Genomic DNA, 25,054 nt, shown 5'->3' on the forward strand with positions numbered 1-25,054 from the left:
CTGTCATAGTTCTTCTACCACGCACACACACACACACACACACGCTCTCCGGCTTTCAGGGAAGGAAGTGATGTGGCAGTGGCCTTCAGCACATGTCACCACTTCTGGGCAGAGGATCAGCTTGCACAAGCGGCCCTCAATCACCGCTGCCAGCAGTAACCCCTGTGGCCCAACTATGTATAGATGGTCTTTGTTCTTGGCTGAGTACAGCCCCACTTAGTGGGAGGTTCCCAAGTTGCTACAGCTCTGGTCACCCCCACACAAATCCCCCGTGAATTCCGAGGTCCTAGAGCTTCCCTTGCTGCAAAAGTTATGACAAGGTCCCACTTGTCTCCACCAGCCTACGGCCCCCAACAGGGAAGACGGAGCCAGACAACGCCCAACTGTGGCCTTAGCCAGGGAGGACGGAGGACACCTCACCCCTCAGTGCTCATCAGTGGCACTGGCCGGAGCTCCCTGGCTCTTCCACACTGAGTGTACCAGGCTCAAGCCCCACATACGGAAGGAAGGGGAGGTGGGCTGGGGCTCTCAGCCAGAGAAGAGATGGCTCCTTTACACCAAAAATGTTGTGGCTCTGCTCCTGCCCTGCTCAAGCAGAGAGGCTGAGGCCTGGAGGAATTGGGGCAATTCCTATGCTCCACAATAAAAAAGGTTTTTAAATATATTCATCAAAATAGTTTTCTTTTAAAAATCCCCCCACTGCTGACAGCCCCACCTGCTGGCTCTCCATCATATCCCTCCCCAGCCCGGACACAGCCGGAGGGGTCCTGAGTGGCCCGAGTGCCCCTTTGAGTCTTTCCCACCCAGGAGGTCTTGGAGGGCAAGGAGGAGAGTGCCCTGAGGTCCATGGTGGGTGGATGCTCTTCTTCCTGACTATTCCAGGCCCAGGATATAGTTGATGCCTTGCACCAGGCCAATGATGACAGGCTGCCAGGCTACCAAGTATCGAAGCCAGTCCAGCAGTTGCCCGTACATGACATGAGGCCTCTCCCAGCTGTCACTGCGTCAAAGAAAAGAGGTTACGTGTTCGAGTTGCTAAGGTTGGTCTAGGGGATGGGTGAGAGGGTCTACCTACACTTTCCAGATGCTCCACAGAAATGGGCCTACAGAGAAAGGAAGCTGCTTTCTAGAAAGCCCCACCCAGCCCCTATATGTTGGAATGCAGGGCTAAACCCAGAGAATGGGGGCAGGAGGGCAGAGAGGACCAGTGCAGAAGATCGGACAGATGCGGGAGAGGGTGGAGGGGTGAAACTAAGCTCTCCATGACCAACATACAGACAGGGCTCCGCATAACCTTCTAAGATTGGACCGCCAGTGTGCCCGAGACTGCTGTAGATTATGGGTGATGATGGCATCAGGGAGGCAGGGAGTGGGATAAGGTAACCCAAAGGTTCTTGGATTGTCCAAAATGAGAGGTTTTCTAGGTCAAGGAAGGAATTGAGTCTCGGGACAGAGGCATGAGGGGGCAGAGCAAGAGGCTGGTCATAGGGGATAACCCCAGGCAAAGGCTCTAAGGAATCCCCACCCAAGGGCACTGAGCACCAGGCCCTACTGAGGCCAAGCGGCCCCTGGAGATAAGTCCCTTCCTTTCACTTTACAGCTAACTGCCGGGCAAGACATGGAGAGGGAGCCTGGGAAACCAGCTCCGGGGAAAGCACAGGTTGAACCTCATGAGACTATGGGGAATCCCTCTGAAGGCATCAGAAAGCACAGCCGGGCCCAGTCCTGAGAACTAAGGGAAGCCCCAACCCTCAGCTTGACCATGGAGTTACTAAACTGTTCCTGAACTAGACCCTGGAAGAACCAAGCAAGGAACCTTAAAGGGGAACACAGTGGCCCCGCACGGCCCAGCTAGTGTCCAGGGGACAGGGAACCCTGGCACAGAGAGGAAGGGCAGCTGGGAGAAGTCCCTGGGTCCCAGGGGAAAGGCGGGGGGGGGCGGGGGTGGCCAAAGAAGTGGCTGGGTACTTTCCGACATACAGGCTGCAGGGAGGAAGCGGAGGCTGAAGGCAAAGTGGGGAGGGCTGGTCAGGTAGGGAGGGGCAGCTCAGAGGAGCACAGGTCCTGTGTTCAGGTGGATGGGGACAGGGGTCCCCGCCTTCCCTGTACCTTGCAGGTCCTGCACAGGCACAGAGCTGGTCTCCAGCCCTGCCTGTCACAGGTAAGGCACAACCCATTAGTTATATCACCTTGAACAAATTATTCAATCTTTAAACTGTTTCACTGGTAAAACGAGGATAATATTACCCAGGTCATAAAGCTCTAGAGAATCAAGTGAGCTAATACGAGTAAAGCACTTAGCACAGTGCCAGGCACATAGTAAGCAAGCAGTAAATGGTAGCTGCTATCACCACCGATTTACCCTTGAGGAATCCTGAACCAAGAGGAGAAGCTGAGCTGCTGGTCCTGCCCCACATCCCACCCACTTCCCGAGACCACAAGCTGCATGGACTGGTGGGCGGCAGCAGCCAGGCTGGGGGCAGGACGGAGGGCCCCAACACCCACCCGGATGCAGGCCAGTACTTTCTTACCACTGCCCACTCCCAAAAAGAACCCATACAAAGGATACGGGTTGCTGAACATCCTCTTGAGGTCTACCTTCTCCTTGCAGTAGGGACACGTCTGCTTCTTTCCCACAATGCACCAGCCGCGGATACAGAACTCGTGGAATCTGAGCACCACTGGTCAAGGGAAATGGTGGGCAGCCAGGATGGCACTCCAACCCCATGCTGGTCTTCAAGGTGCCCAGGCCCTAGCTCTGGAGGAGGGTTCAAATCCTGGCTTCACCTCTTATCAGTTGTATAATCTTGGGCAAGTCCCTTCTCTCTGACCCTGCTTCGTCATATGTGAAGTGAGGATAATGAACTCTGCCTTACAGGGCTGTTATGGGGCAAAACGGAGATAACACATGGTACAGAATGGGAGCTGAGTAAGGACGTGGTAAATGTCACAAGTGCTATTCAGGCAGATTTGATTCTGAAACTGAGGGCGCCAGTTAGAGGGTGTTCCTCCCCTGTGACTGACCCAGTCTCAGGGCAGCTAGTGCAGCTGCCGGCTCCTTTCTGATCCAGCCAGGCTACATGTAAGAGTGGCTCCCGTCTGTGAGAAGGAGCAAAGGAGGCAGCCGTTTCTACTCCTGGGGGTTGGCTTCCCTAGCAGAGGACATCACCCAAATGTCTGCTTCTTGTGACTCCCCTACCCTCAAAGGTCTGGACAGCACGCCCAGGGCCTCAAAGGTCTGGACAGCACGCCCAGGGTCATGACCACACCCTTCCCTCCCTGACTGGAGTGTGCACGTGGCAAGAGAGACGTGGCCCAGGAGCTCTAGGCAGGATACACATGATTGCAAGACAGCCTATACGTGTTCTCGATGATGCCCTCTTCACTGACATCCACAAAGATCTGCTGCCCACACACGGCACACACACTGTCCGAGAGGTGTTTGGTGGGCATGCCCGACTCACTGTAGAACTGGGAGAGAAGAGCAGGAGGAAAAGACAGAAAAGACGTGAGAATCAGCCAAAGTGGGAAGGTACCACAGAGGCCTTAGGTCTTCTGTAGAGGAGGTGACATGGTAGGGGGAGTCCCCAGAGCTAGAGAATATCTCATACACCAGATCGCCCTCATCTTTGCTGGGCAGATGGGTGAAAGGAAGTCAGATCTGATAGGACCTGAAGACTGGGAGAGTCAGCATCAGGGACAAGGAGAATGGGAAAAAGAAGGGCTCAGAGATGGTGATTGGGAACTACGTCAGTGAAGCCACTGTGCAGCCAGATTATGGTTCCATCAGAGATGGACAACATCTCTTCTCCAAGATTCAAAACAGTGAAACATCTGGTGCAATGCTGGTTTGGTGACAAGGGCATTCTCAGACACTTGTGGCAGAAGCAAAAGAGGTTCAACCCTTTTGGACAGCATTTGGCATGATGTCTCAAACTGTCACACCATTTAACCCATTAATTTCACCTTAAGGAGTTTAAAGGAGTAAAAATATCAAAAAAGCTTCATGCATACAGATACTCATTTAAGTGTTATTTATAATTAAAGAAGCAAAGAGTTTGGCAATCCCTCTTAAAGTTAAATGTGGAATTACCATATGACACAGCAATTCCATTCTTAGGTACATACTTCTAAAGAATAAAAACAGAGACTAACCACACACTTGTATACCAATGCTCATAGCAGCATTATTCACAAATAGCCAAAAGGTGTAAACAACCCAAGTGTCCGGAAACAGAAGCATGGATAAACAAAATGGGGTCTATCCCTCCAATGAAATGTTATTCAGTCATAAGAATAATGAAGTTCTGATACATGTTACAACATGCAGGCACCTTGAAAATATTACACTAAGTAAAATAAGTCAGACACAAAAGGATAAACATTGTATATTATTCCATTTATATAAAATATCTACAAAAGGCAAATTCATAGACAGAAAATAGATTAGAGGTAACCAGCGGTGGGAGGAGGAAATGGGGAGTTACTGCTTAATGGGCACAGTCGCTGTTTGGAGTGATGAAAAATTCTGGAAGTAGACAGTACACTTAAGGATGGCTAAAATGGTGAATTTTATATTACATATATTTTATTTAAAAAATAGTAAAAAAACAAAAACAAGAGAAGAAGTGGAAATAACCATAAATGACCAACAACAGAAGAATGCCTCAATAAATTATACTCAAGGGACTAGAGAGGTGGTGGGTTAACTGAAGCTTGAGATATAACATTGAGTGTCAAAAGCAGGGTACAAAATTGGAGGCACAGTATTATTGGTACATATATATGTAAAGACAATCCAAATCTATCAAGAGATCAGAAGGAAATGTATGAGAATATTCACACCAGTGATGTCTTGGTAGTAGGATTATAGGTGATTTTTTTTTCTTTTGCCTATTTTTCTGTACTCAAATTTTCCTTAATGAACATATATTACAAGCAAACCTCAGAGATATTGAGGGCTCGGTTCCAGAACACCACAATAAAGCAAGTCACGTAGATTTTTTGGTTTCCCGGTGTATGTAAACGTTATGTTTATACTTACTGTAGTCTGTTAAGTGTGCAACAGCATTATGTCTAAAAAACCAATTACAATAATAACATCAAAGATCACAGGTCACCATAACGAATATAATAATAATGAAAAAGTTCGAAATATTGTAAGAATCACCAAAATGTGACACAAAGACACAAAGTGAGCAAATGCTGTTGGAAAATGGTGCTGATAGACTTGCTTGATGCAGGGCTGTCACAAACCCTCAATTTGTAAACAAAACAAAACAAACACAATTATCTGCGAAGCGCAATAAAGGAAAGCATAATAAAACGAGGTATGCTCATACTTTATAAGATTATGTATTACCATGGTTAATCACAATGGATAACCAATTCCATGCTCCAAAAAGAAATTCCAAATTTTGCATACTTTCCTTGTGGTTTATTATTGTTAAATAGCTACAGAGCATTTCCCCTTCACCCCAAGGAGAAAAGACTTGAATTTTATTTGTTGATATAGTCTAAGACCTATTGTTTTTTTTTCTTTGCACTGTCCTAAAAATTATGGTAAAACACACGTAACACAGAATTTACCATTTTAACTATTTTAAAATATACAGTTCGGTAATGTTAATAAGTATATTCACATTGCTGTGCAGCTAATCTCCAGAACTTCACATCTTGCAAAACTGTAAAATGAATTTTTAGACAGGATTCTACATTTATTATTACAATTTTATCTGTACCTATAAGGGAAATAGATTATACTTAGCCTTTTTGTATTTTCTTAACTTGGGTTTGCTCTGTTTTTTATTTCCAAGCAACTGCCTTCTGAAAAAGCCACAGCCCTGAAGCTGGGTGAGGGATAGCAGTGGAGGAGGGGTGGGCATACAGGTGCTGGGATAGGGAGTAAGGAGGATGGTGACAGCCAGATCAGACACAGCTACACCTGCCAGAACCTCTGCTCAACATGGAGGCATCTCTGACTCCAAGCTGCCCTTATAAGAAATGGGCTCTCTTGACTCCCAAGAGTCCTCAAGCGTAGAAGGTAGAGCCACACCACCCCAAGAATCCATGAATAGAGAGCTTCCTGCCTTCACCCCTACCTCACCATCTTACAAAACTGTCTGAAGTGGCTCAAGGTGAACTCGTTACTATCACAGAACACCAGAGCAGCCCCGTCCCTGGGGAAACCAAAGCCCAGAAAGCAAAGAAACTAGCTGTGACGAGAACCCAGCCCCTCTGACTCCTAACCCAAGTTCTACCCAAGACGTCCATTAACATCTGCTGAATGCTGCAGAAAGATCAGCTACTTAGCTCACTGAGGGCCAGTAATTCAAAAGGTTCTGATATGTTTATCGAGAGTGCAAAAGGATAAGCAAGAGTTAGGGCAGAGCCAAACCTGTAGAAGCCCACTAACTGCAACTCTCCAAAGCTGGAATCTGAATGTTAGTGTTGAGGGGACCTCTGAGAAACACTTCTCCAGCGCTCAAGAGGCTTATGGCTCTGAAATATGTCTGGCTTAGAATTTCTAGGCACATGAACTGAACAGAGAGAAAATAGGCCAAGAAGTCTGGGTCCAGCTCTGGCACTGAGTCCCTGCACAATCATGCAGCACAGGAACATGGCCACTCACTCTGGCCCACAGCGTTGGCAGTGAAATAAGTGGGAACGCCTCAACTCAGGAGATGGGTGAGAGCTCTGAGGAAGAGCTTTACGTCAAATCATCCCTGAGTTCTGCCCCAAGACACTGGGGCAAGGGATACAGGATGCAAGAGAACTTAGATGAGGTAATGAGAGTAGGAGGGATGCCCAGGAAAATGTCTATTAGGCCCCTAGCTTCTGGAGTTCTCCCCACAAGCTAATGTGGCAACAGGCCGGCAGGGTCAAATCCCACAAATTTTCAACAAAGTTATCAGGTAAGCCTGTCAAGTCAGGAAGGGCCCAGCAACCCTGCGGTTTGCAGAACCCACAGAGACTGTATCAGGAGGCACTGAGGCTGAGTAGGGTAAAGTACAGGGAGGCAGATTTCAGTTTAACCTCAAGAGCCTGATGCCTCAGTGTGGAAAGGGCTCAAGGGGCCACATAATTTGTCAGGATTAGACGCACCACATTTCCATCCTCTGTCACTTACTATCTTGATGACCTTGAGCAAGCCACCCAAATTCTTCTTTCCTTCCATCAGAATATATTGGGCATCTACTAAGTACCAGCCACTGGACTGGGTCCCTGGGCTAGAATGCTGGAAAAACACAGACCTGGCCTCTGTCCTCATGAAACCTAGAGCTAGGGGGGACTGACATTAAATAAATAAGTATTGGGCTTCCCTGGTGGCGCAGTGGTCGAGAGTCCGCCTGCCGATGCATGGGACGTGGGATCATGCCCCGATCTGGAAGGATCCCACATGCCGCGGAGCGGCTGGGCCAGCGAGCCATGGCCGCTGAGCCTGCGCACCCGGGGCCTGTGCTCCGCAATGGGAGAGGCCACAGCAGTGAGAGGCCCACGTACCGCAAAAAAAAAAAAAACACTAAAAAAAAAAACCTAAAAATAGAGTTGCCACATGATCCAGCAATCCCACCCCTGGGCATATATCCAGACAAAACTATAATTTGAAAAGAAACATGCATCCTTTATGTCCACAGCAGCACTATTTACAACAGCCAAGACATGGAAACAACCTAAATGTCTATCAACCAATGAATGGACAAAGAAGATGTGGTACATATGTATACAGTTGAATATTACTCGGCCATCAAAAAGAATGAAATAATGCCACTTGCAGCAACATGGATGGATCCAGAGATTATCATACTAAGCAAATAAGTCAGAAAGAGAAAGACAAACACCATGTGGTATCACTTATATGTACAATCTAAAATGCAACACAAATCAATGTATCTATGAAACAAAAACAGACTCACAGGTATAGAGAACAAACTTGTGGTTGCCAAGGGGTAGGGGGGATAGAGGAAGGAAGGAACGGGAGTTTGGGATTAGCAGAGGCAAAATATTATATAAAGGATGGATAAACAACAAGGATAAACAACAAGGTCCTACGTATAGCACGGGGAACTGTATTCAATTTCCTGTGACAAACCATAGTGGAAAAGAATATGAAAAAACTGAGTCATTTTGCTGTACAGAAGAAATTAACACAACATTGTAAGTCAACTATACCTCAAAAAAAATTTTTTTAATTTATATGAGAACTAATTATTTAAAAGGCTAAAATAAGAATTATTTAAAAGGCATTAAAAGGGCTATCAAAGAACACTGCAATGAAGGGGTTTAACTAAACCTAGGTCATCAAGGGAGTGGCATTTTAAAGGATAGGTGGGAGTTAGTAAGATGAAGAGAGGCAGAAGTGACAAGAGGAGGGCCTGGAGCAGGAAGGACCTGGTGCACTTGAGAAACTGAAAGGAACCTAATGCCCTTATGGCTACATGGAGGATCTTGGACTTGAAATGAGAAGTCATCTAAAGGCTTTATTTAAGTACGGAGTAACATGATCAGACTCATATTTTAAAAGAGCACTCTGGGGCTTCCCTGGTGGTGCAGTGGTTGGGGGTCCGCCTGCCTATGCAGGGGACACGGGTTCGTGCCCCGGTCTGGGAAGATCCCACATGCTGCAGAGCGGCTGGGCCCGTGAGCCATGGCCGCTGAGCCTGTGCGTCCGGAGCCTGTGCTCTGCAATGGGAGAGGCCACAACAGTGAGAAGCCCGCGTACCAGGAAAAAAAAAAAAAAAAAAAATAGCACTCTGTCTTCTGTGTGAAAAATGGATTGGAGATGAGGCCAAAATGGATTCAGAGAGACCAGCTAAGAGACAGTTACAATTCTTTAAATGCTGTATGGAGGCCTGTGCTAAGGTGATGTCTTGGGCTAATTTGATGGCAGTAAAAATTGAGAGAAGTGGACAGACTGTTGATACCAGAGGCAGCTGAACAGTAAAGGTCTGGAGTTCAGAAGAGAGTTTTGGATTAGAGATCTGGAAGCCGTGGAAGAAGAAAAGGGAAATACCTAGGCGAAGAGCAAAGAAGATGGTTTAGCCTTGAGCTCGGAGGAACAATAACATTTAAGGGGATGGAAAGTTAACAGAGGAGACAGAAAATACCAGAGAGACAGAAAGAAAACCAGGACAGTGTAATGTCACAAAATCCAAGGGGGGGAAAACCTTTTTAAGAAGGAAGCAGTGCTGAGTCAACTGTGCTGATGACTGCTGAGATCAGAATCAATCCACCAGAATGAGTGACACAGAGTCACCGGTGACCTGAGTAAGAGTCACTTCAGAAGGGCATGAGCAGAGGCCAGTTAGAATGGGCCAAGGATAAGTGAAAGGTGATAAAAAAGGAAACAGGAACTTTCTACAAGTTTAACAGTGAGTGACAGGAAATGGCTCAGTAGCTAGAAGTGACAGTGGGTCAAAAAGAGGACATTTTTGAAAAAGAACACTTAGAACGTTAATGGAAAGAGCCCAGTAGAGGGAGAAGGTGAAGTCATGGGAGAGAAAGGAAGTCAACAGCATATCGGGTCCCTGAGCAGGCAGGAGGTGTGGAATCCAGAGCACAGGTAGGGCTGGCCTCTGATGGGAGAAAGGACACTTATTCCACTGTTACTGGAGGGAAGGAGAAGATGGATGCAAACAGGAGCAGATCTGTAGATACGGTGTCAGGAATTGTGGGGATTCCTGTTTGGTTTCTAGTTGCTCAGGTAAACAGGAGGTGAGGTCATCTGCAGAGAATGAAGGGACAGAAGGAAGGGATGTGAGAGGTTTGAGAGTACAGAAGGTTTGAAACAGGTTACTCAAAGTGGGAGAGTAAGCTCTTCAGATGAAAAGAGTCAGATTTCTCCTTTGTAGGACAGGAACACTACTCCCGGCCTCACATGGTATTAGGAAGACACACTGAGAAAACACACAAGACCCCAGCACAGGAGCTCGCATGTAGTAGGCGCTCAGGATGTATGAGTTCTAATTCACACCACTGACCATCACAGGAAATGTGTGCCATGAAAGCCTAGTGGGCTCTTCTGGGCCACCCCCTCGACTAGTAAGGAGACTAATGCCCAAGGAGGAAAGCCTCACTCGAGGCCAGAGAGGGCTGGTGGCAGGGCTGACCTGGCTCCCAGTCAGTTCAAGTAGATGATTTCAGAAATACCTGTTGAAAAACTGAATAAAATACCCATTTCCAGGATTATAGTGGAGGAGATTCCATATCACAGAGTGATCTAAGATGGCTTCAGACAATAGATGGCGTTAAGAGAGAACTGGCAATTACTCATGGTTGATGATCTGTCTTATGTCTTGCTTTGTGTGTTGAGCATGATGAAGATACAAAGACAAATTCTATAAGGACCCTGTGCTCCAGGTGATTACAGACATAAAATACATGGTCGTACAGCACAGCAGGACTGTATAGTAGGTACTTAATAAATGGTAGCTATCATCATCATGATCATGATCATGATGTGAGTGTTTACCATGGGCCAAGCTACTCTGCAAAGTGCTTGACATTAACCCGTTTGTTCCTTACCACAATTCTATAAGGCTGGCAATATTATTACAGCTAAGAAAACAAGATCAGAGAGGTAAAGCAACTTGCTCAAGCGTATACAGATAATTAAAAGTGGAGGAGAATTTGAAACCAGGTCTGTCTGATTCTAACCTCCTGGCTCTTTCTACTACTTCAAGTCAGGTGAATGAGCAGATAGTCCTGTCCTCACATTATCTGGGGCTGCTGAGGATCCAGGAAGCAGTAAATCTGGGGCACAGCAATTTGCTCAGGAGATAGAAAATGTGAGGCAGGACACCTGGCCCAATGCAGCATAAACAATGTGTTACTACCCTGCCTGCCCAATCACTCTCGCGGAGGAGGAAGCCCCAGAAATAAGCTTATTTCACAATCCCCCACTCCCCCACTCCCCCACCTCCACCCCACCCCAACATGATTTTTGGGTGTGAATGGAAACTAGACTGTCTGGCCGTCACAAGCTTATGACCTCACAGTAACCAGCTGGAGAACACAGACACCATCCATGATTCCCTTGAATCGACCTGACTCAACAAAACAGTTAAAAATTTCTCCAAGTGAGGCAAAACAAAGAGCTATTCTACTCTAAAAAGAGTAGTGCAGAATGGTGTAAAAGGAATTGAGAATGCTTGTTAATACAATTATAAAACATCATGGTTTTATTTCTAGGAATTGTGAAATTAATTAATTACAGATCTTTTTAGGTCAAACTACTCCCAGAGGTAGACCAAGAGATGAATCAGACCTAGTTTCTGACCTGGTAACAGCTCCAAAATCTACTTTGACTCTCTGGGATAGAAGCTGTGACCACAGAACATACAAAAGACTACAAAAAATAACCAGGACTGAAAATGTGGTATATACACACAATGGAATATTACTTAGCCTTAAAAAGGAAGGAAATTCTGACACATGACACATAGGTAAACCCTGAAGACATTATGCTAAGCGAAATAAGCCAGTCACAAAAGACAAATACTGTATATGAGTCCACTTATATGAGGCACCTAGAGTGGTCAAATTCATAGAGACAGAAAGAATGATTGTTGCCAGGGGCTGGGGAGAGTGGGGATTGGGGAATTATTGTTTAATGGGTATGAAGCTTCACTTTTGCAAAATGAAGAGTTCTATGGATGGACCATGGTGACAGTTGAAGAACAATGTAAATGTATTAATGCTACTAAACTGTACACTTTAGAATGGTTAAGATGGTATGTTACGTGTATTTTACCACAATTAAAAAAAAAAACAACTAGGGCTGCTACTGAAAGTGGGCAGTGGTGCTAGTAAGGGCTACACTCAGTCACACTCTGTACATTGTAGATGGTTGATAAATAACTGTTGCTTGAATAAATAATGAGTCGGCCAATGAATGCGTGGAAAGCTGGAGTCTCCTGGCTTCCTCAAATTGCCCTCCCCAAAGCACTGATCAGATTTTGGCTTCAAGGCCAGCAATATTCTTTAAATTCAGGTTGTTGTGGCTCAGGGGCCCAGGTGTTCCTGAGCAGACCAAGGCCCACTTGACCAAAGACATGGGCAGAAATAACAGTCTTGGATTTCTCAGGGTTGGAAAGCACTCCAAGGTGGTGCAATCTATCCCTTTATCCCATGTTGGAGTCTCTTCTCCCATATTCCTGCCTGGTCTAATCTCTTGGCATCCTGAGCCCTAGCAGAAGGCCTGTCTCTAAGTCTCAGCAATATTTGCTAAGAGTATTGGAAAACAACAAATGCGTTAACTCCTGGTGACTCACCCAGTACTATCACAAGCTATCCTAGTCTTCCTATGAACCCCCAAGACAGGAACCTGGGGAAACAGCAAACTGCTTGTCTATAGTCAGGATCAGCAAGGTCACATTCTGCTGGATAGTTTTCAGAATGACTCCTCTGAAAGAGACAGTTGGATAGAGTGGCTCCTCTGAAAAGGAAAGCCATTCTCAATGTCAATTACCTAGGGAAGAGGTAGATCCTCATGTAAGATACCCTGTGGTATAGGGGAGGGGCAGCATCATTTTTGTCAGGAACACAGGCTTTAGGTCTAGGCATCTGGAGGACTGTATTGTCCAGATGTGGATTCTAGGCGGTGGGTGTTAAGATGACACCCAGTATACAGAGGTAGGCTGAGAGTTAGATGAGGCAGGGTCTGAAAACCCTGGAAAGCAGGCAGCCTGATAACTCAGATCAACCTCATTCAAATACTCACAGTTTATTTTCCTGTTATTCATCCTCAACCCTTTAATAAAGTCCGACGTGACTGTTTGATTCTGTGCTAAGAGGTACAGGGAGGTATGTGGGTTTATCCTTGGGACAGACTGTTATTGTGGAGTGGTGGGGGTATCTAGTGAGATCCCATAAAAGGAAGGAGAGTATGAGGGGTCAGGAGCTAGTGTTTGAGGCACTCTCCACCCTAACGAGAAATTCTCCCACCAGGTCTCTTGGTGAAGCTGGAATTTATCATTATTAGGGAATTATCTTATGAGGGATTATCACTTATAATCACTGCAGCACCCAATAATTCTTCCCAAGAGCACGGAAAGTGGCCCAGCTCAAACTGCATCTTAGGGAGGCCAATTTAATAATTCTATCTCCCAGAGGAGAAGCTAACTTGTGGATCAATTCTGAGCTCAGGAAAGGGATTCTGTAGATTGGTTATTAGGGACCCCCACCTGAGGGAATAAAGGCTATGCTTAAACTGGCAGCTGATAATAACCTTGAGATAAAGTTGGTAACAACCTGGGAAAATCAGAGAATTGGTCCTGTAAAAACAGAACGAGAAGAAAAAGAAATCACTAGAGGGATTCTCTGAAAAGCTGGCTGTGCCACAGAAGCAGTCTCAGTGAACAGCTGTTGTTGAAAGTGAAGTTAGTAATTAGACAATCTCTGCTGTTGAAAGCGAAGTTACTAATTAGACAATCTAGGGTGTGGAAATCTCTTCGGGGAGTGAACTGGTTAAAGGAAGAGCTGAAGTCTACACAAATAGATGAGACAGTGAAATATTGCTAAAACATAAGACAGCTGTTCAGAAAAGAATCTAATAGGCTGTCTATAAAGTGACCCAATACACTGTTTTCAATTTGATCCATTACAGGAAAAATAAAAATAGTCCCAGGATACTGAGAAACAAAGTCCTAGACCTAAAACTGTACTTGATTAATGTTCCCCAAGAATAATAGCTGAGTCTCCTGCTTAATGTGAATTGCCCTAAGCCTACCAGCCCGTGGCATGAATGAGATCACAGTAGCAGTGACATACAAATTCGCACAGCCAATAGGCCCCCACCTGCAAAACTGCCTCAGACTCAGCAAGAGTTCCTGAGGTGCCTCATATGAAGTCAGTGCCAAGCTTTCATGTACTTCTCAACTGGTCTCCACTGATATCTGCTGCCTAAAAGCTAGGACTGGTATCTGGATGCTCCAAAAGAACCTGCTTCCCTGACATTCTCCTAGGGTTTCTCTCCAACCTGCCAAACCTCTTGCTACCTCAGAAGTAGCAAGAACTTCTGAATGCCTTTCAGTCACCACTCATCAGACAGAACCACACTTATTTCAGCACAGAACTGGAGAAATGTCTATTAAACTTGGAAATATTCCCTTTTATGGCTGGGTCTAATAGGATGATACTCAGATGGGAAGCACTTCTGTGTTGTTCACACAATTACAAAAAGAATGTATTACTTTTACAAACAGCAAAACAACAGACATTTTGAAAAAAAAGATATAAGGATATTGAGTTGGGTTTCTTACACTGGCTGTTACTTTACCTATATTTTAAGCTTGAAGAATCTCTGCATGGTCTCCACTTGGTCCTCTTGCAGCATTTCCTATCTCAGTGAAGGATCCAAGGAGTTGCTTGAGTTAGAAATGTCAGCTTTGATACCTACCTTTCTTTCCTTCATGTTTTTTCCTTCAGTCTCCAGAACCAATCTATATCCAAGTCCTGTCAACCTTACCTCCAGAATACCTCTCCAATAGTCCATTTCTCTCACTTTTCACCATCTCTACCCTAATCCAAGCTACCTTCATCTTGCCCAGACTACTGCAATTGTCTCTTAAAGACTAAGTGGGTCACTCTGATCTGTGGACCCCTCTCCAATCTGTTCTCTATCCAAGCAGCCAGAATGATCTTTTCAAAGTGCAAATCTGATGTCGTCATTTTCTATCTTAGCCCCCTAGTATTTTTAGTATAAAAATCACTATCTTTCATTTGGCCTCTACGGCTTTTTCTAGCCTAGCCTTTGATTATTCCTCCATACACCTCCACTATAATTCAGCCCTACAACCACATGAGCCTTGTTGCTTAAAATGCTCACCCTTTCTCCCACTACAGGCCTCTTACACATGCTATTTCCTCTACCTGGTATACATTTCACTTTTCACTTCATCTGGTTAACTCTACTCATTGTTCAGGTCAGCTCAATAGTTACATCTTCAGGGAAGCCATCTTTGAGCCCCAAGACTAGGTCAAATGACATGACTATATTTGTTCATAGTATCATGAACCTCCCCTTCATAATATTTATTAAAGTTATAATTTTAATAATATAATATCATAAAGTATCATATATAATTTATTTGTGTTTTTATTACTTTAATACCCATCTCTGTCACTAGACAGAGGCATTAAATAAGTATCTGTTGAGTGACTCTTAACTTCCTGTGGGGTAAAGTGATTCTTATAATAGCTTAGAGTTAAAAATTCCAGGGTACATCTGAGATCGGTTTTCCAAATTTTAAGGAAGGAACCTCCATACATACCACTCACATCCTGAAGGATTTTGTATGGCTTATCTCTTCCATCAAACAAGTGATGCTATCCTGAACTCTTTGGAGGTGGCAGGAGGCAGTATTAAAGAGCCCAAGTGAACTCACCCCTATGGTAGATGCCATGTAGTCTGCACACATTTCTGCAAAGTCCCGCTCAAGAACACCATAGTAGAGGCCATAGAAGAGGAGAGAAATGCCAAAGTCCATGGCATCTTCTGGTTTGATCCTGTAAGGGAAACAGCATGGCCTGTAAGGCCTGCCCTGAGATGCAACTACTTTGGATTACTACTCTGGGACACAAATGGCAGCGTCTAAAGCTGGAAGCTTTAATAGCTGGAGCAAGTGTTGGCAAACTAAAACCAAATCCAGCCTGTTGCCTGTCTGTATATGACCTGTGGGTACCACCTGAACAGCCTAGGACTGGGAGCTGTGAAGACCAAGCCAGGGTATCCCTTTCTGCTCACTTCCCCACTCTGTTTCCAGTGCCTGCCTCCTCTGACTGAAGACCATGCTTGCAGCTCCCTAGTTGGCACCTATATGTTGGGGACTCCACTACTGGCAACTGCTACACACTAAGCAGTGGAATTTTCAGACCGGAAGTTAGCAACTCACTATTGAATTGCCTCACCTCCAGCCAGTTGCCCAAGTTGAAATAGCTGAGCCCTTCAAAAGGAGGGAAGGGCACAGCAGGATCTGGGTGTCACTGGAGCAGAGTGAAAATGATCCCAGGGGTCACCCACCTCCATCAGGCCCCTCCTTCTAAGAATGTTTCATATGATGGCAAGTGGGCACAAAGTACGTCCACCATCTGAGACAGGCCACCCAGGCAAACAGGGTGGAGCAAGGGAGGAGTTTTCTCTCATTATATAAGTACCTATATACCATCCTAGAGTTTGCCTTTTGTCCCACAAAGCCTAAAATATTTATTATTTGGCCCTTTATAAAGAAGTTTGCCAACCACATCTTTAGAAAACAAAGATAAAGTTAGTAAATATACACATACCAGTTACCATAAAATTTTAACTTGCATCTATACATATTCTGTATCATGTCATCGAAGTTAAATTTTGGTAAGTCTCCTTACTAAGGACAATAGGCCTATAATATTAGGAAGTTTGTTTTAGTAATTCCAGGGACCAACAGTTTGCAAACTTGAGTCTTTAAATGTTTATTATAGAAAACTACCTTTGTTAAAACATTTGTACCAAGAATTGTACGTGTTCACTTAAAGTTGTAAATTACATTTAGCTTAGAAAGTTGAATTTGCCCACCAATCTTATAACATTTAACCTACTAACTAGACGTCATGATCTTACACCAATTAACCTGATTAGTAGCATAAAAATGGACAAGATTCTCAATTATGTTTTCCTCCTTATACAGTTTATCAAAGTAAAAAAGAAACTGTAATTCTAGAATAAATACCTTTAAAATATAATAGAGAATCTTGGTTTTTACTTTTTTTAACCATCCAGGTTAGGAAGATATCTGGAAGTACCTTGGTTTTCTTTGATGAGATGTGTTGACTCTACACTGATAAATTCCTGTAAATATTTGTGGAGCCTGTTTATTCTTTCAGCCTGTACTACCCCTGGAAGAAAGAATTCCATGGGTGTCCTCTCATTATATAAAGTAGGACTTATTCCTTTCAGTTTCAGAGATTCCTGCCTACAGTATACCTGGTTTGGGGAAGAGGCCAGTGGTCATGAATTGAAATTTGAATCCTAAATCTCTAGCTTCAATGCATTGTTCCAATCCACAACCTACAGCTGTGGATACCACATTTCTACCCTTTTCTGCCCTGCTTACTCACTGTACCCTCCAGTCCCAGAGTCCAGGATTACTTGGCTTCTGCCTTAACTGGGGGTGGAGGAAACCTGTATGCTGATACAGACCTTTTGGAAAGCTTATGACAATATGAAGCAACAGCCAGAATTCCACTCCTGGTCATGTACCCTTAGGAAGCAACTCTGCAATGTTATCTGTGACAGCGCTGCACTGAAAAAACAACCTACGTGACCAACAATGGAGCAGGACTTAAAAGTCCACAGGTTAACTCTGTTTCCTGAGAAATCTCTTAAAGGTGGAACGTCAGCTGTGTCACAAAGTAGCAATGCTTATATATTAAACCTGACCTGCGATTAGAACACTGCATCTGGACCGGGAGAATTTTAAACCTGATGTGTTCCTTGGAGAAGTAGGTCTTCTGGGCCTGGCTGGCTCCCACACTCATCTGTGTGGTCTCACTCCCTCATATCTCAGCCCTGGGACTATTGTGAGGACTCCTGCAGACGCTGCCCTGCTATTTCCTGTCTTGTATCTTTCTAGGTGGATCTGTTGCCAGGTGTGGCCAGCTGTGTCCCATGAGTTCAACTGTCTAGTCCAGGGTCGGCAAACTTTTTCTGTAAAGGTCCAGATTGTAAGTATTTTAGGTTTTGTGGCCCATATAGTCTCTGCCACGATTATCCAACTCTGCTGTTTTACTGCAAAAACAGCCATAGACAATGTGTAAACAAATGAATATGAGTGTTCCAGTAAAATATTTTTATTTTATAAAAGCAGAAGGTAAGCCAACTTGGCCCACAGGATGTAGTTTGCCAACTCCTACTCTCCTTGAACATAAGACCACTCAGGTGGAGTGGATGTTACAGTAAACAATACACACATGGAAAAGGAAAATGGTTCTGTTGGGGTGATGGAGTTATGAGTAACTGGCTATAATCATTATTATGCTTACTTTTGTTATTATACTTTCCCACTAAAATGTAAATTCTTGGAAAGTACAACCAATGATTTGAGACTCTAACTCTGTATTATCCAGACATTCCTTTCTCTTTGCCAGCACAAATCATGGAAGGCCCACCCATCCTCCCATGCTCCAAAGCCAAGTCTCCTATCCTAGGTGCCATGTTCCCCTTGTTCATACTCAGGACCTGTCCCAGGAACAAAGGTACATCTCACCAGTCCCTCCTGCCCAGACACTAGCAAAAACAAAAGCAAAGGGTACTCACTTGAATAACAAGTTAAGACCAAAGAGGGTAAACATGACAGCCATGTAGCCAATGATGCCAGTGGCATAGCTGATTTTATAGATCAGCAGGAACCACTTATAAACCAACCTGGAGAAAGGAGAAAAAATTAGTAAAGCTGACACAGAAAGACTGGCCTAAGAGCCTCTGGATCACCAGAATCCCTTACTCTCACATCAATGGGGACATCAGGCTCTTTGCTTAGGACTTTTATTGAGCAAGGCTGGTCACTCCCTCAATTGCAGAAACACCTCCACATACCAGGGAGCTAGTGCTTTGTATTTTCCTGGTCTCAGACCAAGGGAAGAAAAGAGAAGTTTCAACCTCAAACAAAGAAAGTACACAGCTGACCTCAGATAAGTATGTCATCTCAAATTCAGGTTAGTTGGATGAGGAAGTGAAAATTAGTAACTACAGCTGTGCTCAGAAAGAAACAGGTATTCTTATCAGGAAAGAGGATTCAAGGGAAGATGAAGAGAAGGTAGAATTAGCTACAGGCTTTTGTAACTGGGCATGGTTAATGTGAATACTGCTTCACTCCTACCCATAGGATAATAACAAAATGAAATATATCTAATGAGTTTGCTTCTGAATTTATTTTTTTTCCTGAAGGAGAAGGGATAAGGAAGGAGGCACTCAACGAATACCCTTGAATTGGATGTGTGTGCGTGATGGGGGCGGGGTGCGGTAGAATGGGGCTGTGTGATTCTCCTGAAGGAGGAGCCATGCTCCCTAGGATCCAATGAAAAGCAGTGTGGAATCTGGTTGATTGACTGCAACTAGGATCAGAGAGGAAAGATGGTTCCCAGAATGCACCAGAACCTTTTAAATGTTATGGAGGTAGGTCCCTGATATCAGGAGCCACTGTTCTACCTGTGAGGAGAGCTAAGGAGTAACTTAGCAATCTGCCTGGCTCCTGAGAGCTGAGTAGGTTACTGCCAACCCTGCTGGGCCTCAGGGAGAATGCTCAAGGTCCCTGCCTGGGCCTCCCTGCTGTGGCTAAACAAGGGGCGATGGCTTCTCAGGCTGGCGGAGGGACCCGAACACCTTGCAGTGTCTGCCCTCAAAGACCACAGAGAGCTCCATTATCCAGGGTTTGTACTGATCAGATGGGACTGAGACACAGTGGAAAGGATGTGGCATTTTAGGTGGAACCTGGATTAAGTGAGGTTTAGTAGCTGGGTAACCCCAGATAAGTCATATCAACCTGAGACAAGTTTACTTATTTCTAAAACAGGAACCCCCTGCCACCTTTCTCACTGGATTGTACATAGTGTATATAATTTCCTGGTGTATATAATACATGCCCAATAAGTGCTGCATGAATAAATGGGTGTTTATGAAATAAGTGGGTGTTTATGAAAGTACTTTGTAATTGTAAAGCACTATCAAATGCTAGTTGTTACTGTTATCAAAAACCTCCCATGTTATAGACACATTTTCAGTCATCTTAGCTAGATGTTGAAAATGTTACTCGATGACTCTTAACATGCTTTATTATACTTTTTCTTACCCTATATGAGGTAGCAATTATTATCAGAGGTAGCAATTATTATCACATTTTTAGGGATAAAGAATTCAAGGCTGAGAAACGTGCAGTCATAGGGGTCATATAATTAACAACTGGCAGGGCTGGGGTTTCCAATCCATATCCATCTGGCTCCAGAGTCTGTATATTCTATACTGGCTTTTAATGTAAACTACCACAGCCAGAGAGGGGCTTCTAGATCACTGACCTCACCTTGCAGATAAATTTTACTTTGTAGAATGAAACTCAGAAAGCCAAAGAAAGGCTTGTAGTAAAGTGGAACATAAGAGGCATGGGAAAAAGAACAAGTTGCAACTTGGAAAACTGGATCGGATAGTCACAACTCTTGAGGCTGGCCGGTTCTTCTCTTAGGATCTCCTGAACCTGTACACACGTGTCTCACAGTACTTACCAACTGCACTAAAACAGCTGCTTTCTTGTCCATTTCCTCCATTAAACCAAGTACTCCTTGAGGACAGGGACCATGTCTTTTCCAGCTCTGTATCCCCAGTGCTCAGCACAGGGCCTGACACATAGCAGGTGCTTGTTGAATGAGTGAATGAATAAATGAGAAAATCTCTTTTTTTTTCTGTCAAGTATAGATATTAAATGACCTCACAAGCTGGTTGGGAGGATCAAATGAGAAATGCATTTGGAAATACAAAGAATTATACAGGGGACTTCCCTGGTGGCGCAGTGGTTAAGCATCTGCCTGCCAATGCAGGGGACATGCGTTTCAGCCCTGGTCCGGGAAGATCCCACATGCCGCTGAGCAACTAAGCCCGCGCGCCACAACTACTGAGTGTGCGCTCTAGAGCCCACGCGCCACAACTACTGAAGCCCGGGTGCCTAGAGCCCATGTTCCGCAAAAAGAGAAGCCACCGCAATGAGAAACCCATGCACCGCAACGAAGAGTAGCCCCCACTCGCCGCAACTAGAGAAAGCCCGCGCGCAGCAGCGAAGACACAATGTAGCCAAAAATAAATAAATAAATAAATTAATTAATTAATTAAAAAAGAAAAAAGATGTATACAGGCAGGGGCTGCTTTGTGACCAAAGAAGGAAGTATTGTTTGCTGGAAAATTGTAAATTTGCTGAGATTCATTCATTCAACAAAAATTCAGACAATAGGCTACGAGCCAGACCCCGTGGTAGGGCCTGGATATACAGTGACAAACAAAATGGACGTGGTTCCTGATCTCATAGTTAGTTTAGTGGGGGAGACAGACACTCAAAATAATATTTAGTTATAAACTATGATAAGTTTTATGAAGGAAAACTACAGGGCACTAGGAGAGAATGTGACAGAAAATCTAATTTAGAGATCAGAGAAGAGGTTACAGAAGAAAATGACAGTTATAATGAGACCACAATGACCAGGATTTGCTTACTTATTTTGTTAGCTTTTAATATAAACGGACCTTGATGTAAACTGTAAGGTAAGCTATAGGGAAAGACTTGGAGGTTTTTATTCTGTGAATGGGGCAGGAGGTCTCCCAATCAGCTCGTTTTGGTGGGGCTTTGTGCCAAGTAATCTTGGCAGACAAAAACTAATTTTTTCAGTCTAACCCACTTGCCTCCCGTGCATCCCAACCCGTTAGTTCAGGAAGCCTAGCTCCTTCCCACTACCCACTCCTAAATTCTCACCTTGGGGTTGTCTGTACTAGTGGTTTTCGGGTGGCTCGGAAGGTGACAAAGGCTGTGACGGCAGAGAACAAGATCCAGATCACTAGGAACCTCCACCAGTGCAGCTTCACTGTGAAATAGAGGGGAACAACCCACATCTGAAAGAGGGTCACCATCTGAAACACAAACACAAGCACTTCAGCTCTAGCCAGCTCCCTCTGCAGCTCTATCTGCAAATCCAGAGCACATCTTGTGTGTTCCATTTTAGCCTGATCCTCTCCTACATTTCCAATTTTGGATAAAGGCACATCCTAGTGACCCAAGTTAGAAATCTGGGACCGTGCTTGACACCAACCTTTTACCCCCCCCACCCGACTGTTTATTGTACATATTCTTTCCTTTACATTTGAGCCCTTGCTACCCCTTACCTGGCTGACTATGACCTCTTTGTTAAGTCTCCTTGCATTCAGTGTCTCCCCCTCCAATCTATCCTTCCCAGGAGCACACAGTCTTGAAGTATGTCATCCCCCTGCTTAGAACCCTCTAAGGGTCCCCAGTCTACAGGATAAGATTCAACATCCTTAGACCCAACATCCTTAGACAGGCAGTCAAATCCCCCACAATGGAGCCCCAAACTACTATTTCAAGGACCACCTCCTACCATTCCCCATGCCTGTAGTCAGGTTGTTCCCCTCAGGGCAAAATATCCTTCCCATCTGTCTTTTGGCCTGAGGGTATCACATCCAAGACACACAAAACCTTCAGTCTCCCTTCTAGGCAGAATAAATCATGACTTCCTATTGCTCCAAACGCATTTTCTTTTCTACCATCATTACAGTGCTTACCTAGAGTATGAGACTGGATTCGAATTCGTTCTCTAGCTTACTGTAACCTCCTTGAGAGCAGTGACAAGGCCACACTCATCTGATTCCTCTGTGCTAGGAAACTGTCTGGCCCATGACAGATCCTCGGTGAATTTAGATAAATGAGGGGAAAGCAAGACTAGAACCCTAAGAGGGAAGCACATTTGTTTTAAAGAGCATCTATTTTACTTTCCCTCCTTCATATCTTTACCTCAGACTTGTTAGCTACAGAGTTCCAAATGTATAAAACAATTCTAAGTCAGAAGTTTGGACTAATCACGAGTCTTCTGCTCCCCAAAGTCTCCTAACTCCCTCCCGCAACCACCCAATTTTTACTAGATGTCACTCCTCTCAGGTGAATAGCAGGTGTAAAAACAGATAATTAGCACTTAATAGAGGCTTTCTTCTTGGTATCATTAAATGAAATGAAAGAATTTTTTTTTAAAAAAGGGGGAGTGGCTATAGAGAGGAAAATATTAGCTAGTTTCCTAAAGTTCCACAGAAGAGAAAACTTTTTTTTTTTTTTTTTTTTTTGGTACGTAGGCCTCTCACTGTTGTGGCCTCTCCCGTCGCGGAGCACAGGCTCCGGACGCGCAGGCTCAGTGGCCATGGCTCACGGGGGCCCAGCCGCTCCGCGGCATGTGGGATCTTCCTGGACCGGGGCACGAACCCACGTCCCCTGCATCAGCAGGCGGACTCTCAACCACTGCGCCACCAGGGAAGCCCCCAGAAGAGAAAACTTTTGAGAAACTATTTACTCTTGGGGATTTCTAGGCTAGGCTGCCCAGTCCAAATATAATGTGAGTCTCATATGTAAGTTTAAGTTTTCTAGGGGGAAAGCAGGGAGGAGGCGGGGAGTCGTGGTGGGATGAATTGGGAGATTGACATATATACACTAATATGTATAAAATAGATAACTAGTAAGAACCTGCTGTATAAAAATAAATAAAGTTAAAAAAGAAATAAATGATGGAGAGGGTGTGGAGAAAAGGGAACCCTACTACACTGTTGGTGGGAATATAAACTGGTAAAGCCACTATAAAAAAATAAATAAGTTTTCTAGTACCTATGTTAAAAAAAAGTAAAAAGAAACAGATGATCTTAATTTTAATAATATATTTTATTTAACCCAATATATCTAAAATATTACCGTTTCAAGATGTAGTCAATATAAAACTATCTATGAAATATTTTACTTTTTTTTTGTACTAGGGCTTTAAAATCCGATGTTTATTTTATATTTACAGTATATTTCAAAAGAGACCAGTCACATTTCCAGTGTTCAGCTGTCACATGGGACTGGTGGTTACAACACTGGATAGTGCAGCTTAAAGCATCTTTTTAGTGTTAAGCTGTCTGTAGCTACTACTCTCTCATAGACTGCTCTGTGGCAAGAAAAAGCGTTAGTTTTTTAGTGTTATTTTACATATTAAAAAAAAAGAGAGAGACAGTGGAAGAAAATGGTAAGCAGCCACTTTGCTTTAGAGCTTCCAGCGCTGTGTGCCCACTGGTCAGCGAACAATGTAGCCTCAGTACCAATTCCACTGTACAACAACCTGCAGTTGACTCTGAATGAAGCGTTCTAAAATATTCTGGTCTTACAAAAAAAAAGTGTGAAAAGCACCAGGATGTACTAACGGCTACCCAAATAATGTTCCAGGTGACATTCTAGGAGATACTTGGAGACCAGGAAAAGACATCACAACAAACAACTGCAGATTATTTAAACTAGGGGATAAGGCAACCAGAATCGTGACACTAAAAGGGGGGTAGATGAAGGTGGGTATGGAAAGAAGGGCTACAGGCAGGGTCTTTAGCCTTCACATTGTTTGCTTTAACAGGCTCATGGGGGTGTTTACAAAACAGTAGGCCCAGAAACTAGAGAAGAATTAAATCACATGGCCTGGTCACATGTGTCCGCTCTGAGAAAGAACAGAATTCCTATCTCCTTTGAGGTTTTCCAAAAAGTTGGCTGTTACATAAAACCCACCAGCCTGCCCTAATAGCCTCTTTCCCACTCCCCATCAATCACCAATAGCATGTTCTTGGGGGGGAATCCAGTCAAGATAATTTTCCCTGTGTGAGCTGCAGCTCTGCATATTTTGGGTGTGGTGAGAGGCAGAGGACCTGGATTCTATTCTGGGTTGAAAAAAGACATAATTAGGAGTAAATCTGGGCATCGGTGTAAAATGAATGGAAAATCTTGCCTCATTTTGTAACGTTCAGGCTTGAAACTTCAAGGGTGTAAAGCTACTCAACTTACATATCATGAAAGATAAGAGAGGAGGGGGGTGGGTAGGAAAGGGAAGGAAGGAAGGAGATTTATGGACAGGATTAGGCTCTTTGAAACCAGATGGCCCAGTAGAAGCCCAGCAAACCTGGATTCTAGTTCTGTTCTGCCTCCAACTTAGTAGGTAACCCTAAGGAGGGCCTTCCTCCTTAAAGGAAGGGTTTGACTTGATTTTCAAACTCCTTCAAGCTCTAGCACGCTAAGGTTCTGTTAAGCAGCCCTGTATCTCAGACTCCCTGGAAGAGTGAATGCAGCCTTCACTCATTCATCCAAGTACTTACTTTGCACTTCATGAGAAGAGGAATGCAGAAATAAATAAACATGACCTCTAGTTCGTCCCTGTCCTCAAGGAGCTAACAGTCTAGCAGCAGGAGAATAACATAGATCAAACCCATATTTTAATGATTCTATGAATCCTTACACCCTTTCTAAAGAAG

General features: G+C 44.3%; 1 protein-coding gene across 1 annotated transcript in view; it reads right to left on the reverse strand.

Annotated features, from left to right (window-relative positions):
* Positions 1-636: 636 nt before the first annotated feature.
* RNF121 (ring finger protein 121) overlaps positions 637-25,054 on the reverse strand; it is an 81,616-nt gene continuing 57,198 nt past the window's right edge. Inside the window, exons 4-9 of the mRNA XM_065882026.1 lie at positions 21,486-21,640; positions 18,293-18,400; positions 15,387-15,507; positions 3,338-3,471; positions 2,570-2,671; positions 637-994 (exon numbers count right to left, since the gene is read on the reverse strand). Coding sequence (XP_065738098.1) covers positions 874-994; positions 2,570-2,671; positions 3,338-3,471; positions 15,387-15,507; positions 18,293-18,400; positions 21,486-21,640 — 741 coding nt within the window. The 3' untranslated portion in view covers positions 637-873. The remainder of the gene's footprint in view (positions 995-2,569; positions 2,672-3,337; positions 3,472-15,386; positions 15,508-18,292; positions 18,401-21,485; positions 21,641-25,054) is intronic.

This window comes from Phocoena phocoena, chromosome 8 (genome assembly GCF_963924675.1).
Source record: "Phocoena phocoena chromosome 8, mPhoPho1.1, whole genome shotgun sequence".
NCBI lineage: Eukaryota > Metazoa > Chordata > Mammalia > Artiodactyla > Phocoenidae > Phocoena > Phocoena phocoena.